This window comes from Chenopodium album, chromosome 8, assembly GCF_948465745.1.
Source record: "Chenopodium album chromosome 8, dcCheAlbu1.1, whole genome shotgun sequence".
Lineage (NCBI taxonomy): Eukaryota > Viridiplantae > Streptophyta > Magnoliopsida > Caryophyllales > Amaranthaceae > Chenopodium > Chenopodium album.
The window spans coordinates 65,472,775-65,488,845 of record NC_137841.1 but is presented as its reverse complement, the minus strand read 5'-3'; the positions used below and the strand labels follow the sequence as shown (position 1 = coordinate 65,488,845).

The following is a 16,071-nucleotide window of genomic DNA, read 5'->3' as shown; positions in this document are numbered from 1 at the left end:
AAAGTCGTATCCCTTAATCAAAAGTAAATACCTAAGTCCTCTAACTAAAGTAGATAGGGAAGTAGGGTCGATCTCCACAGGGAAACAAGTCTTTTTACTCCTAATTAATTATTATAATCTAAATTATTTAAGTAACCAATATTTATAATTGAATAAGAAACTAAACTACTAAGGTTGAGAATAGGAAGAAAACAATATATGAAAGGATCTAGAGCATAGGTTCACCAATAAATAATATTCCAGGGTAAAACACAGTAATCAATCATTGACATGGCATAAATAACATGATTAACAGGCTCTCGCAATTTATTAATCAACATAGATCTAACAGGCTCTCGCAATTTACTAGATCTAAGTTCTTATTGAAAATAGCCTTTAATATCAAATTAACATCTGCTCGATTCATCAATTTAATATTGCTATACTTTTACAAGCCGCAATTGTAAAACATTAAAACAATCCAATAAGAAATTATCATGCAATACCAATAATCAATAATAGTCAATCATCAATGCATCAATTAACCAGATTGTAAAGGGCTCTCGCTACGTATCACAATCACACAATTAATTTACCGGTATTAAATCTCATCTCTCGAATCTTGACTTAACCATTTATAAATTAACTTGCCTATTGAAACTAGACCTAAACATTAATTCTCATCTCTCTATTCTTGAATCAATATTGCCAAACTCATGCATAAAAGATAGGCCTAATCTAGTCACAGAGCATTAAATCAATCAATAGGAAATTAATCTAGCATTGATAATCAACAACAATAATTTACCCCTTCATATTATTTATTAGATCCCCATAAACCCTAGAAATTAAACTACTCACACATATTAAAAACTAAACAAATCAAAGCAATAAAATAAGACATGATGAAAGGAATAGAATAAATAACTAAGATTAAGAGAAGAGGAATCGTTACCAAAAAGTAATCTGGAATTAAGAGTAGATTAAGAACAAAGGTTTAGAGAGAGATTAAGAGAGAGAGAAAACTAAGTAGAGAGAGAAAGTCTAAGAAAGAAGGTACTAAAATCGTATTACGGAGGAGTATTTATACTCCGTAAAAAAATCCTAAACTAAAGCAAATTAAAACGACGCTAATCGTCTCCTAAAAATACACGTGCCCGATCGGGCGAGGCACCGCCTGATCGGGCGCGCCTTTTTTTTACTCTAACACTAATCTCGCGCCCGGTCGGGCGCGTCACCGGGCGCCAGACTAAGCTTCTCCCGCCCGGCCGGGCGCGCCTCCGGGCGCCAGCCTCTTTGGTCGGGCGGCTCATTTGGGCCACTATTTGGACTTCGATTGGGCTCCAATTCTTCGGGCCAATCTGGGTTTCCTCTTTGGGTCTTGAATACTCGGCCCAAATGCCCCGGTATCACCTATACCGAGCCCTTAATCACCGGTTCGATGGCTCTAACCGGCCATGGGCTATAAACTCTGGTCGTGCTTCTCCAATGCTCATGATTGCTCCAAAATATCTCAGGAAAATACTCCAAAAGTGTAAATCCCTGCAAAAGTCAACCAAATCTACGAAAACACTAGAAAACACCAATTAGTAATAAAAGTGGCTCTAAAGAGCCAAAAACACTACTAATTATGACTAAGGGACGGGGGTAAAATAATATATAAAATGGACACATCACATACCTTCGAAACTTTCCTCTACTTTGAGTTTTAAGGGTCAAATTCGACCATAAAAACTCCTAAAAACTCCAGATCTGGAATTTTTATGGTCCAATTTGGCTAAAAAACCTCATTATCACGATATTGAACTTTTAAAATATGAATTTAACTAAAAAACCCCCCAACATTAAGTATAAAGAAGGAGGAGTACGAGAAAGAAAAGAATGGAGGATGAGAAATAGAGAGGAGAAAGGAAAAAGAGATGAGGAAGAAAAAGAGAGGAAAGAGAGGAGGAGAAGAGGGGTGATGATATGAGAAAGAGAGAAGAGAAAAGAAATGAAAGAGGAGAGAGAAACTGATAGGGAGAGGAGTAACAAATCGGCGGACAATACATTATTAGGGTTTAGTGTGGGATTGTGGGGTATTTATATACCGTATGTTTTTTTTTTTTGAAAAAAACAACTCTGCGACAGCTTTAAACTGTCGCAGATTACGACGGTTTCAAAAACGTCGTAATCTGCGACAGTTTAAAGCTGTCGCAAATATTATAAAAATTTACAATTATTTTTAATGTCTATTACGACAGTTTATTGGCAAAAAACCGTCGTAAATCAACGACAGATTAGAAAACTATCGTAATATTGCGACAAAAACAAAAACCGTCGTAAAATTTAAAAATTACGACAGTTTTGCTAGCTGTCGTAGAAAAATTGTCGCTATTTGCCCGGATTCCAGTAGTGATTATGCATGAGAATGAAGTTAATTACTTAATTTTTATTGAATTTAATTATTGATTTGTGGAGAGTGTGTCTATATTAGGGTTGAAGTGAAAAATTGAAATACGTTCACATAATGATAAAAATAATGAAAGTTTCCCATTAGTCCAAATTTATAATAGAGGCCAAACTAGATTCACTACTAGAGAAATAGTGAAATACCCATCATAATTATCTAAATAACATTGAGATGCATTACATTTGATATCTACTAGTCCATTCCTTGATTCACCTCGCAGCTCTTAAACATGTCGAATGAAAATGTTGATGAGAATTGAAATAATGTACACTATGTAGTTTGTGACTTTGTGTAAATTAAATTAACAATTAAGTACAATGCCTTAATACTTAAATCCTTGCACTACATGAGTATTAATTTTTTTTTTTTAGTGTGCTAATTTAATTGATCATGATATGCATATGAAAAAAATGGTCATAAATCTACGTGAAATGGACTGAATTTAGGTCCATTAGTGGAAGTCTTGACTCTTGAGTAAACTCTCATTCTACCAATAATACTTCCCGTTGCTACTTGGAAATAGATTAATTTTTAGTTATACTTTTTTGGCTAAAATACATGCAATTTTACCATCTCTATGCATATTACCATCTTTACCCTTCAAAAAAAAAAAAAAAAAAAAAAAAAAAACCTTCAATCTCTTCCTAGTTGAATGTATCAACTCAAATTATTTCTGGCAGAAAGGAGTACGCGATGAAGTAAATAAGAATTATTTCTTGAAACCAATAAACAATCCTTTAATACCCAATAACAAAACGACAATTAAATCCAATAGGTATATTAAGGCCAGCAGATATGATATAGACAGTTACAATAACATGGAGCAACAAAACAAAGAAGTAATCTTACACCCCCCTAAAAAAAGGTGTTACTTCAATGACCTTCCATACTATATATTATAATTATATTAATTTCATGCAAGCACCTTGTATCTCAAGGTCCATAGTTGGTGAGAGCTTCAAATACACACATGAATACATGTCACACAAATAAACCCTAGAAACTTTAGCTTAAATTTCATACATCTTATTATGTATATAAATATGAACGTACCATCATTTATTTAATAACTATAAGTTGTTCTATAGTAAACCCTTATTTCTTTCTCTCTTAAATTTTCTCACCCATTTCTTAAAATCTTAAGACTTTGATTGTGAAACTGATTTTCCTTCAATTCATCATATTAATACAACCACCAAGCTCCCTAAAGCTTACTTCTGTCGGGTGCTCGATTTTTTCGATTAGGAAAATAAATTCCTTCAAATTTCTCTAGGAGGTACAAGTAATTTACAAGTTAACTTATCTTGCAACGAACAATATTAATTATTTTCTAATGTTTTCTTATATTATTGTAATATCAAATATACTATAGCCTAAAATATAGGTTAAGGAATTTGTCTATAAATAAGATGTAGAGATTTCATCATCTACCTTTTTGACTCTTTTGATTAGTAGCATAATTTAGCTTAGGTTACTTGTTTATATGTTCCTAACTATAATTTGTTTGCAGAGTACAAGGTGATTAGTACTTGGAAGAATTAAAAGTTGTACTTATAGCTAGCAAAAAGACGCGAAAGCTAATTAATTAGCTTGCTAGAAAATTAATTAAGGTTAGTTATTATCGTCATGGAAGGAGGAGATCAACAACAACCAAAGGATGAAAATCTTCCACCGGGATTTCGGTTTCATCCTACTGATGAAGAGCTCATAACTTATTACCTTGTGAGCAAGATCTCAGACGCGACGTTTTCATGCCGAGCTGTAGCAGATGTTGATCTTAATAAATGCGAGCCATGGGATCTTCCAGGTATATTCATCTTTCATGAAGGACTTTACCTAATTCTCAAGTATACGTGATTATCTTGTCAAAAACAAAAAAAAAAGTATACGGTTATTATTAATTATCTCATTTGTATTTTGTTTAAGTAGTATATAGTACGTAGTATAAGATTGATTAAAATGGTAACCATGATTATAAGTATCAAAGAAGAAATTGATCAAAAGTAAAAGATGAACTAACTCCATACTCTAAGTATTGTAGAATTATCAAATAAAGGTGGTTAGGAAAATTTTTTAAGAGGGAAAATATTTTGTTCATTTTATATTTCTTAATCGTAACATTAACTTGATAGAATTTTTGTTGAAATTAAATAACAAGTTCATTCCATGAATAGAATGTATAGTAAAGATAATTTCTTGCTTAATTGTCTTTTTAAAAAAATTGCTTAATTATAAAGAATCAATCTAGTCTCGTTTGTTACACGATTTAAATAGCTTATTCTATATATATATATATATATATATATATATATATATATATATATATATATATATATATATATATATATATATATATATATATATATATATATATATATATATATATATATATATATATATATTCAAAAATGTAGTCACTACTTTTTTGTTTGAAAAATGTACATTTACAATCTCATTAAGTTTTTTTAATGAAATATTTATAGTTATAGAACTTGAGGGGAAAAATTAGGAAAAAAAATGATGTCATAAGTAGTTTAGACGAGAACTTTTTTCATAAAAAATAATTGACATGTGTCCCTTAATGATATCTGCATAACTTGCTTTAATAATAGTTAGTAGATTTGAACATTAATTATTAGATACAAAATTGCTCATATGTAATTAAGTTAACTTAGTATAATTTCGTTTGATCCATTAGGTTATGTTATACATATAGTGCAAACTCATATAATTTTTAATCCATAAAAGTTTAACATAGTCTTTATCCTGTCAACCTTTATTAAATCATGCCTTTATCACAAAAATAAAATGAAACGAACAAAAGAATTTTTTTAAAAAAACAAGACGAAACTAAAGCTTCTTTTATACTATGAGGTTCTTAATAAATGCTTACATACTTCAATTCAGCTTATTTTTGGGAGAAGTTATTGTCACAACAAAATTAAAAATTTGAAGTAATATGCAAAGAAACCCTAAAAAAGGTAAAACCAACTTCTAGTTTCTAACTTGCACTTTTGTTCATTCAATAATTTAATTAATTATAGGGAAAGCAAAAATGGGAGAAAAGGAATGGTACTTCTTCAGCTTAAGGGATAGAAAATACCCAACAGGAGTGAGAACAAATCGCGCAACCAACACAGGTTACTGGAAAACCACCGGGAAGGACAAAGAGATCTTCAATAGTGTTACGACGGAGTTGGTTGGGATGAAGAAGACATTGGTGTTCTATAGAGGGAGAGCTCCTAGAGGGGAGAAAACCAATTGGGTTATGCATGAATATCGAGTTCATTCTAGATCTGCTTATAGAAGTGCTAAGGTGAGTTTGTTAGTTGTTACTTCACTCTCTAAATAATTTTTATGATCAGTTTCTAATTCTAATTATAGTAAGACTTATATAATTAGTTAGAGTTAAGTCTTTCCATATTAGTTGCTAATTTTTTTTAAAGATTTGTTTTTTTGAAAATGTTACATCTTGTTTTCTAGATTTGTCATTAGTTTTACAGGCACATTTTATTTCAATATATATATAGCTCTAAATTTACTAATCTTACTTTTGATTTTATCTTCTAATTTATTTAAACCTGCTACTGAATTTGAAATGATACTGTTAATGAATTTATAGAAATAAAATTTTAATTAAGAAATAAATTACACGAAGTTTATGCCAACATTGAGCATCTTTAGTGAAATGATAGATGTTCAAGTCACTAAATGTCTTTAGTGACCAAGTTCATATTTTGTGTAAGGGCATGTTCACATTTACTAAACTGAGCATCTAAACTAATTGGAGCTGAACTGAAATGAACTGAAATTAAGCTGAAGTGAATAGGCTCTAAGAGTGATGGTTTAAATGTTTAATAATTAATACAAATTAAAATATATCCTTTATTTTTTTGAAATTTCAAATAAATCTTTGATTGTTACTCTATTTATATACTGACGCTGATCACCTCTTTTATTATTTATTTTTTATTATACAAAACACTTGGATTATTAAAAATTTATTATGGAAAATGTTGTAGAATAAGTTACAATGTACACCTAAAAAAATATCAAATTATAAATTTTATTGGTAAATAATTAGTATAAATTTTTATGGTCAAAGGTGTTCACCGTCAAGAAAGAAAGTTAAAATATTGCAATGTTAAGGATACTAATTAATGAGGTACAAAGTGTTTTTTTTATAAAGGAAAATAGAAATTGGATCAGAGAATGGAGAGGAAGAGGGAGAGGGGGAGGCGGGGAAAGTACGAGAACCTTATTTTTGCTGAGCTAAAACTATTTTAATTAAGGTTAATTTTATTTTTACCGAGTTAACATTAATTTTGATGAACTGAAATTATTCATACTGGTTCTCTATTAGATTTTTCCTTAACATCACTTATTAAAAAAATTAATTTAACTGAATTGTACTTATTTATATTGAACTAAAATTATTTTTACCGAATTTTTTATTTTTGTAAGGTGGAGAGAGCAAGGCCTAATGAACATGATATAAATTCTTTTGTAAAAATATAGATTAAGAAAAAAATGAATAAAAAATTATTAGTGAATAGTTTTTTTGTGAAAGAAGAAATTTAAATCAAAATATTTAATGAAATGAGACTATAACCTACAACTTATTACATGTGCAGGGAACGAGTTTTATAATAGGGAATAATACCTAATTTAATAAATAGGACCCTAAACCCCAACAAACTTAAACCTAAATTTATTAGGGAGTATTAAATTAGATTTAGGCTAATTTCATCATTATTGATATAGATATGATCGGAGAATGGAGATACAATACCTAATATCGACTATAGCTTGTTTACAAATTTTGTACTTGTCACTTTTTTTTTTTTTTGAAGAGAAATAGCCCAAGGGCTAACTAACTTTCATTAATAGGGAGGTCCGAAGACGACAAATTTATAATACAAGAAGGAAAATTATCAAACCAAAACCGACTACCTACCACCCAAGGCAAATGAGCAAGCTCATGTGCTACTTTATTTCCCTCCCTACGAACAAAACTCCAAGAAACAAAATCAAAAGAACGACAAACATGATAAATATCATCAAGGACTAGGTGAAAATAACTGCTACCCCTTTCTCGTGACTCCAATGCGTTAATTAGGCCGAGGCAATCACTCTCCACAACTAGGCGTCTATACCCACACTCCACCGCAGCTTGTAATCCCATAAGAAGCGCCTTAGCTTCAGCAATGGCAGGTGCCCATCTCTCCTCCCCCATCCAAGTCATACACATCACAGCAGCTCCATCCCCTCCACGAATTACAGCACCAGCGCAAGATCCAAGTCCCTCAACCACACCCCCATCAACATTTAATTTCCATTCATTCCTTCGAGGAGGCTTCCAGCGCTGTCTAGCAGCAGGGGCAGCACATCTCCCCCCTTTCTCTTCCTCCCCTCCCAACTCAACCATGAGCTTATTAACATAAGCCATAGACTCTTGCGGATTACAATGATCCCCTTCAAAAATCCACCTATTTCTCGCATTCCAAATCGCCCAACATACAGTCATAAAAAAGCCATGACCCGATTTTGGCGATTTCTCAAGATAAGCCAAAGCCGCATCTCCAAAGCTACCATACCCAACCTCAAAAACATTCTCCAGCCCACTCTCATCCCATATAAGCCTCGCCACAATGCAGTTCTTCATACAATGGAGCTCGGTTTCCTCCTCCACTCCACACAACCCACACACCCTATCATCATTTTGAAGCCGCTTGCTTAACCCCACCTTTGTAGGAAGTGCACCACAGCAAGCCCTCCAAAAGAAAACTTTAACACGAGGCAAGGTGTTAGCATGCAATACCTTGCTCCACACATTGTGCGAATTTGAAGAGCTGGTGCGCAAGTCAGCATCAACATCACCCGAAATAGCTCGATAAGCCGATCTAACCGAGTATTCCCCATCCTTCTCCAAGTCCCAACATAACCTATCCTCCGGAAGACGAGAGCTAAGAGGAATACCCAAAATACGCTCTCTTTCAAAAGGCAAAAAGAGCTCATTTATCATAGGGATATTCCAAGATGCCGAGGCTAAATGAATCAAGTCACACACCTTCAAATCATTCGAGCTATTACCCCTTGGAGATAAAACTTGGCGCGATTGTGTACCAGGGATCCACGGAGTTCCTCAAACAGGAATGCTTAATCCATCCCCTATCCTCCACCTCAAACCACGTTCCACTACCCACTTAACACCCCACAAACCACGCCACACATAGCTAGGACTGCTGCCAAACCCCGCCTCTAAGTAATTGCAATCTGGAAAGTAGCGAGCCTTAAAAATTGTTGCCATTAAGCTACCAGGAACCTGCAAAATACGCCACACTTGTTTGCCAAGAAGAGCAGCATTAAAAAGTTTAAAGTCTCTAAAACCCAGCCCTCCTTTTGCCTTTGGTTCACAAAGCTTCTTCCACGACAACCAATGAATCTTACGCTCACCCTTCTTTTGCCCCCACCAAAAATTCGACACCAAAGAACGCAATTCATCACAAAAAGAAGAGGGGAATTTAAATACACTCATCGCGTAGGTCGGGATAGATTGGGCCACGGCCTTAATCAACACCTCCCGACCCGCCTTAGATAAAACCCCCCCTTCCACCCTTGTAATCGATTCCACAACTTATCACGGATTCCTTTTGTAAGCACCCTCTTAGACCTCCCTACCACCGTAGGTAAGCCTAAGTATTTATCATGTATGTCCACCACATTGACTCCTAACCCACTTGCTAACACAATCCTCCGATCATCTTTCACACCCTTACTAAAAGATACCGTTGTTTTCCCCAAGTTTACCATTTCGCCCGAGGCCTCTTCATAAGTATGGAGAATGTCACGGATAGTATTCACTTCCTCACCATTTGCCCGTGTAAAAATTATACTATCATCAGCAAAAAGTAAGTGAGAAATAGGGGGAGCCGTCGGAGCCACCCGAATCCCACTAAGACGATCATCATTCACTGCATTAGACAACAAACCCGACAGAGCCTCCGCACACAGGATAAAAAGATACGGGGATAATGGATCACCTTGCCGCAAACCCCTAGACGGGGTAAACTCCCCAGAAGGTGCGCCATTAATAAGAACTGAAAAGGAAACAGATGAGACACAATGCATCACACGATCAACCCATTGAGCCACAAAGCCCAATTTTAGCATTACCGCCCTCAAAAAACCCCATTCCACCCTGTCATATGCTTTTGCCATATCAAGCTTAAGAGCCAGAAAACCGCTCTCACTAGTCGAATTCTTCATATAGTGAAACACCTCAAAAGCAACCATAATATTATCAGTAATTAACCTCCTCGGGGTGAAGGCACTCTGATTAATCAAAGTAATCTCATTAAGAAAAACTTTAAGCCTATTAGCAAGCACTTTTGTGATCAGTTTGTAAATAACATTACATAAACTAATAGGCCTAAAATCAATCATTTTATCCGGCGCTTTTTTCTTGGGGATAAGAGCAATAAAAGTCTTATTAATCGAATCAGGAATAACATCACCATTCAAAACCCCCAAAACCAGGTTAGTTACAGCAGGTCCCACAATATGCCAGTATGTCTGATAAAAAAAGAGGGCACATACCATCTGGTCCAGGAGCCTTCAAAGGGTGCATTTGCTTTAAAGCAACTAAGACTTCCTCCCCTGTATAATTCGCACACAAGCCTTTATTCATATCGTCACTCACCCTATGGCTAATGCCTTCGAGAGCGGCATCAAAAGCCGAGGGTTGAGCTGAAGTGAAAAGCCCACGAAAATAATTGTTTGCCACCATGCTGACACTCTCATCATCATCACATACCGTCCCATCATCAGCAACAAGCTTAGACATACGATTTTTCTGCTTGCGGGACGAGGCTTTTCGATGGAAAAAACTCGAATTTCTATCTCCTGCTTCTAACCACAAAGTACGAGATCTTTGGCGCCAGTATAATTCCTCTTGGTGGAGCAAGTTGGAGATTTCACGCACCACTCTACGCCTCTCAGTCACTTGTGCTTCAGTTCTACCTCCCTTATTAAGCACCCCAAGTCTCTTCCTTCGTTTTCTAATCTCTCGAAAAATATGACCAAACTCCTTGTCACTCCAAGAAGTCAGGTCTGCTGCACACAACGCAAGCTTCCCCTCAATCGAAGCTCCCCCTGCCAGCCACGCATTAGAGATAACACCCTCGCACTTCTCACTCTCCGTCCACCCCTGCTCAAAACGAAAAATTTTCTCCTTCCCATTCTTCAAAAAACCACCACCATCGAGACATAACTTGAGAGGCGAGTGATCTGACCACTCCCTTTCCAAGTGCAATAACTTTGCATTCGGAAATAAATCCATCCAGCTTTGAATAGTAAGTGCACGATCGAGCCGACATTGCACATTACTCTCACCCCACTGCCCATTATCATATGTGAATTCATATCCCTCAAAAGGCACATCACGCAAATTCCATCTATTCACAACCTCCCTAAAATTCTCCATCTGCCATAGAGCACGGTCACGACCCCCTTTCTTCTCAGCTTCCGATAGTATCTCATTATAGTCACCAATACATACCCATGGTTCATCACTCGCACTAGCCAAAGAAGAAAGTAACTCCCAAGATAAGTGCCTATTGTGGACTTCAGGCCAACCATAGAACCCAGTCAACCTCCACACCACCTCACCCAAACCCTTCTTAACAAGAACATCGATGTGGTGAATAGACATGGTTCTTAATTCCACATCCAAACCCTTCAACCAAAGCAAAGCAACTCCACCCGACCTCCCACAACTATCAACAGCAAGTCCATCATACCCAATAAGTTTCGAACGAATTTTAAACATCTCCGTACTACTAAGTTTCGTCTCCATAAGAAAGATAAGAGACGGGGCTTCCCTTCGAACCAGGTTCCGAAGGTTGTCAACTGCAGCGGTATTCCCCAACCCTCTGCAGTTGACACTCAAGACACTCATTGGGCTTGGCGGGACCGCTCATCCACGGTCTCCGCCACTCGCTTGTCACTTTTGAACAATCTCATAAAAGATTATGAAACCTAAAAAACTGAATAATTACAAACAAAATTCATGTAAGACTATGAAATAAATTCATCATGTTTATCGAGTCAATTCAATATCAACTATAGATTTCATAATACAATTTCTTTGGGTTGGGTTTGACTAGGTCTAATCCTAAATACTTAGCATAATTTCACATATATTTATTTATATCTTCTAGAAACCCCTACCTCAAATCTGTACGTAAACCTACTTGCATGACTGTACTATTTAACTAATTAAGTACATATAAGAGATCTCATTTTAGAAAAAGAATTGGTCGTAAGCTCGTAATTTGAAAAGTTTTTCCATCTTCAAAACTAAATCAATTACAGTTAGGAAGATAATTCTAAGTTGTTCATAAATTTTGCATTTTATATTGAACATAAGGGAAAGTTATCTAGGAGGTAAGACCAATGAAATAATTTAATATATCTTAATTAATGTTTGTAGCTTAATTAGTACTTGTATCATATATTCTTAACTAACTCAGTAACCCTAGTATATACTTCGTAACAATTTGTTATACTAGTAAGAATTTAACGAATAGTACATAAATGTACATTATTGTATTATTATATAATATGCTAGTAGTTACTATATTAAAAGTATGTTATTAGTAGCTCATAATCCACGTTAACATAATCGGTCAAGTCGGTCCATATTTCTTTTCTATTACTGTAGCCTTAACTTATCAGCCTTAGCAACCAAAAAGATAAAGATTGAATATCAAGTATCTGTTGTAGTGTGAAAATAGTACAATGGAGTATAAGTTAGTACTCCATATAGCTAGCAAAAGTATTAACAAGAAGTACCTACTAGAGCAAACTGATTTTATTATTTATTGAGAAACTTTGAAATAAAGGTTGAGTAAGTCTAAGTGTCTAACTAGCTCGTGAATTACTCAAGTTTAGCTCGAGATTTCCTTAAGCCAAGCAGAGAGAAGTTAACCTTAATATTTAGAAGACTCAATTTGCAGTCGCGTGTAATGTTATAGTGTACCGTACATGAAAATAACTTTTGTAAGGACATGGTTGGCTAATATTGCCAGTATAAACTATTAAACTAGTGAGATTTTGGTGGCCTAAGGATTATATATTTAGAAGACTCAATTTGCAGTCGCATTTATGAGATTTTGGTGGCCTAACTAATCTCAGGCATGAACAATAACAATTTTGATTAAATTATACCCGATCAAATGTACCATGCATGCTATACAAATCATTATGAACATACATCCTTTAGCAACTAACTATATATATGATTATTTATCTTAATTGGTTCATACATTTGTTAGATATTATTTACTAACTCACTACTTTGGATGTTACAAACAGGATGAATGGGTAGTCTGCAGGGTATTCCAAAAAAGTGCAGGCATCAAGAAATACCCTACAACACAATCAACAAGAGCAATTAACCTAGAAATGGGACAAAATCACATACTTCCACCCCCTATGCTTCCCTTAGACCCAGCTCAATTTAACCTTGGAAGAAACTACATGATGCACAATCATGTTGATCAACTCGCCGAGCTCTCACGTGCCCTAAGAACTAGTGGTGCCACTAGTGCAAACTTACCTATGCAATCCCAAATAAACTACCCTCTAGGAGGTGGTGGTGCGCCGGGTGGTGGTGGTGGTGGTGGAGGGTTTACCATCTCTGGCCTTAACTTGAACCTTGGTGGGGCCGGGGGTGGTGCAACACAAGGCCCACCGCCTTTAAGGCCTATGATCAACCAACAAGGTGCACAACAACATGATGTTACTTCTTCCATGTTGAGTGGACTAGAGAATGGTTATGTTCAACTAGATATGAACATAAATGGGCATGGTGGATCAAGTAATAGGTTCATGAATGTGGACAATTGTGTCGAATTCGACAACTATTGGCCTACATATTAGGGAGAGTAATAAGAGCAGCAACAACAACAACAACCATCAATCTAGTATGTATTTTGCCATCAATTGAGTATGGCGCGACCGGGGAAGAAAAATGGCAAATTTTTTATAAGGATAAGTATATGTCTAGCTAGGGAGATGCAAGTAGATAACAACCAAATGGAAGTCATTTGGTTGATTACCAATAAGCTTAAGTGCTAATGCAAGTTCATCAAGTTTGTAGTAACTAAGTAATTTAATGTTTTATCAGTTGCAACTTTGTTAGTTTTTTTTTTTTTTTTTTTAATATCTATTTAACATGTAATTTGTGGCAAATAGTGAAGTTAGAATTCCCAACAAATTAAATCTATGTTATATATTGTCTCTTTTACATCTTTAATTTGGCTTTTTATTTGGAAGGTACAATTATTTTCTTATTCTTATGCATGGGTGGTTTTTAGAACAATGGGTGATAAAAGATTAAAAGAAAGCATACTATTAAAAACTTTTGGAAAATCACCTATGCAAAATGGAAAATTCTTAGTTACTAAAACATGAAGGACTTGAATTTTAAGCTCAAATGGTAAATCAAAATAAAAAGGCTAAGATTAAAATGTTAAGATAGTTGTTAATTCATTGAAGAATTTATGTGTGATAATGTAAATCCACATGTGTTGGATTTTGTATTTTATTTTTAAATTTATTTTAGAAGTGTATAATTTATAAAAGATTTTTCCGGAGGAAATAAAAAATTAAAATCTGTCAAATTAAAATAATTTTTAGGTTTCCTTTCACAACCTTCTGTCAACCAAACATTGGAAAATATGTATGGTTTTCAACTTTCCTTTCCCTTCCCTTCCCTTCTTATTCCTTTATTCTCTCCTCTTCTCCTCCCTTCCTTTACTATTATTGAACCAAACAAAGGCTTCAGCTTCTCCGTTACACGAACTATATATATATCACTTACTTATAAATTGTAAATGATGTATACCATTTTTTAAAAAATAGTGATGCATACAATAATAATCTTAATTAAGGCTACATATGTTAAAAATAAAATGTTTAGACAAAACAAATATTAATTATATCAATCGACAAGTAATTTTACCATCATCTAGTACAATATTAATTATTAATTTTAAATAAGTATATGTCAATACGACAATATCCATGATTAATATATATTTTCCTTTATCATGACGACAGGACATGGTGGTCATGGTTAAGTATCCATATCTCCAATGCAAAGGGATTCTAAGTAAAAGGCGTTATAGCATCACTTTAAGCCCACATAGATCTTAGAATTCAACTAAAGGAGACTTGTTTTTAATTAAGAACTAACGAAACTGTAAAAGTTGCAAATTAATTATTTAATATTAGCATCTTATAATAATTTTTTTAAATATTATATGTATACTAGAGTGTACCCGTGTTCATGCACGGGATATATGTAGTATATATATTTAAGAGAAAAAAAATGGTAGAAGTGATAGTTATTAAAGTGTGGCTATTGTTTTTTTTTTTTTTTAAAGAAAAAATAGAGGGCTAGATTTTAATTGAGTGATATGGGTAGTTATGAGTAAAAATGGTGGTTATTGGTTTTTTTTTTTAAAAAAAAATAAAATAAAAAAATAGAAGGGCTATAATTGCAAGGATGGAAATTTGGAGTGCTAAAGTTGGGGAAAAAAAAAACTCTAAAATTATATAATAGATAGATATTTAAAAAAAAATTAAAAATTAAAAATTAAAAAAATTAAAAACGAAAAAACAAAAAGCATAGCATCTTAGGTAGGAAATTGTTACAAAAGAAAAAGAATACATATAATTATTTTTACAAAAGACATGGATATAATATTTTGCACAACGGCTTGGATGATTACAAGTCTAATAGCACAAAGAATAGAAAATAATTATAAAAGATTGTGTGCTGCATGCCTACATCTTATTCTTTGTCTATATTTTTTTCCGATATTCTCCTAAAACTCAGTCAACAAATTATAATTAAAAATACTATAATATTTATTTTTCTGAATAAGAATATATATTATTTGGTATGACTTATTTTTTTCAATATAAGTAACAAGTTGATGAGGGAGTTTTGATGCATAACAATTTTAATTAATCACCCTTTTCATGTATCGTTCGTACATGTATTAGTTAATCTATAACCCTACTTCAAATAGAAGTAAAAATAGGCACCTATGAATTGATAATGTTTGATCGAATTGAAGGCATTGGAAGCACTTATAAAAAAAATGTTGTTTTCATTATTATAATCTTCAAGCATGCATGACAATATGACATCATACCTTAGCTTCATAAAAGAATAAAATCTAAGGATGTGATTATGTGCATAATAATATCCAAAGTATTTAGTATATAATAAGAAAATAGAAAGAATTATAATACCAAAAGATGCCCTAGAAATATACTTTGTATATAATATGATAGGGCAGGAAAAATAAAATCGATTCTCAACTATAGGTCAATTCAACCCACTTTTGTGGGTTCTTCTTGCCTCCCCATCAATACTTTTCGGCCATATTAATCAATTTACTAATAGCATTAGATTATACTTAATTTTATAATAAACTTTTTAAAGTGAAAGACAATGATATTCTAGCAGTACTAATACTAAGACTTAAGGAAAATTTGTCACAAAGGACCTTTTATGTCCACTATTTTGTGAAAAAGGACCTTTTAAAAAAAAAGTGGCAAGA

At 33.8% G+C, this 16,071-nt stretch overlaps 1 protein-coding gene across 1 annotated transcript; it reads left to right on the top strand.

Moving 5' to 3' along the window:
* The first annotated feature begins 4,057 nt into the window (after positions 1 to 4,057).
* Positions 4,058 to 14,094, top strand: LOC145556284 (protein CUP-SHAPED COTYLEDON 1-like). The gene is made up of 3 exons (XM_081617935.1): positions 4,058 to 4,238; positions 5,476 to 5,747; positions 12,809 to 14,094. The coding sequence occupies exons 1-3, from the start codon at positions 4,058 to 4,060 to the stop codon at positions 13,373 to 13,375; spliced, it is 1,020 nt and encodes a 339-aa protein (XP_081474061.1). The 3' UTR covers positions 13,376 to 14,094.
* Positions 14,095 to 16,071: the final 1,977 nt, after the last annotated feature.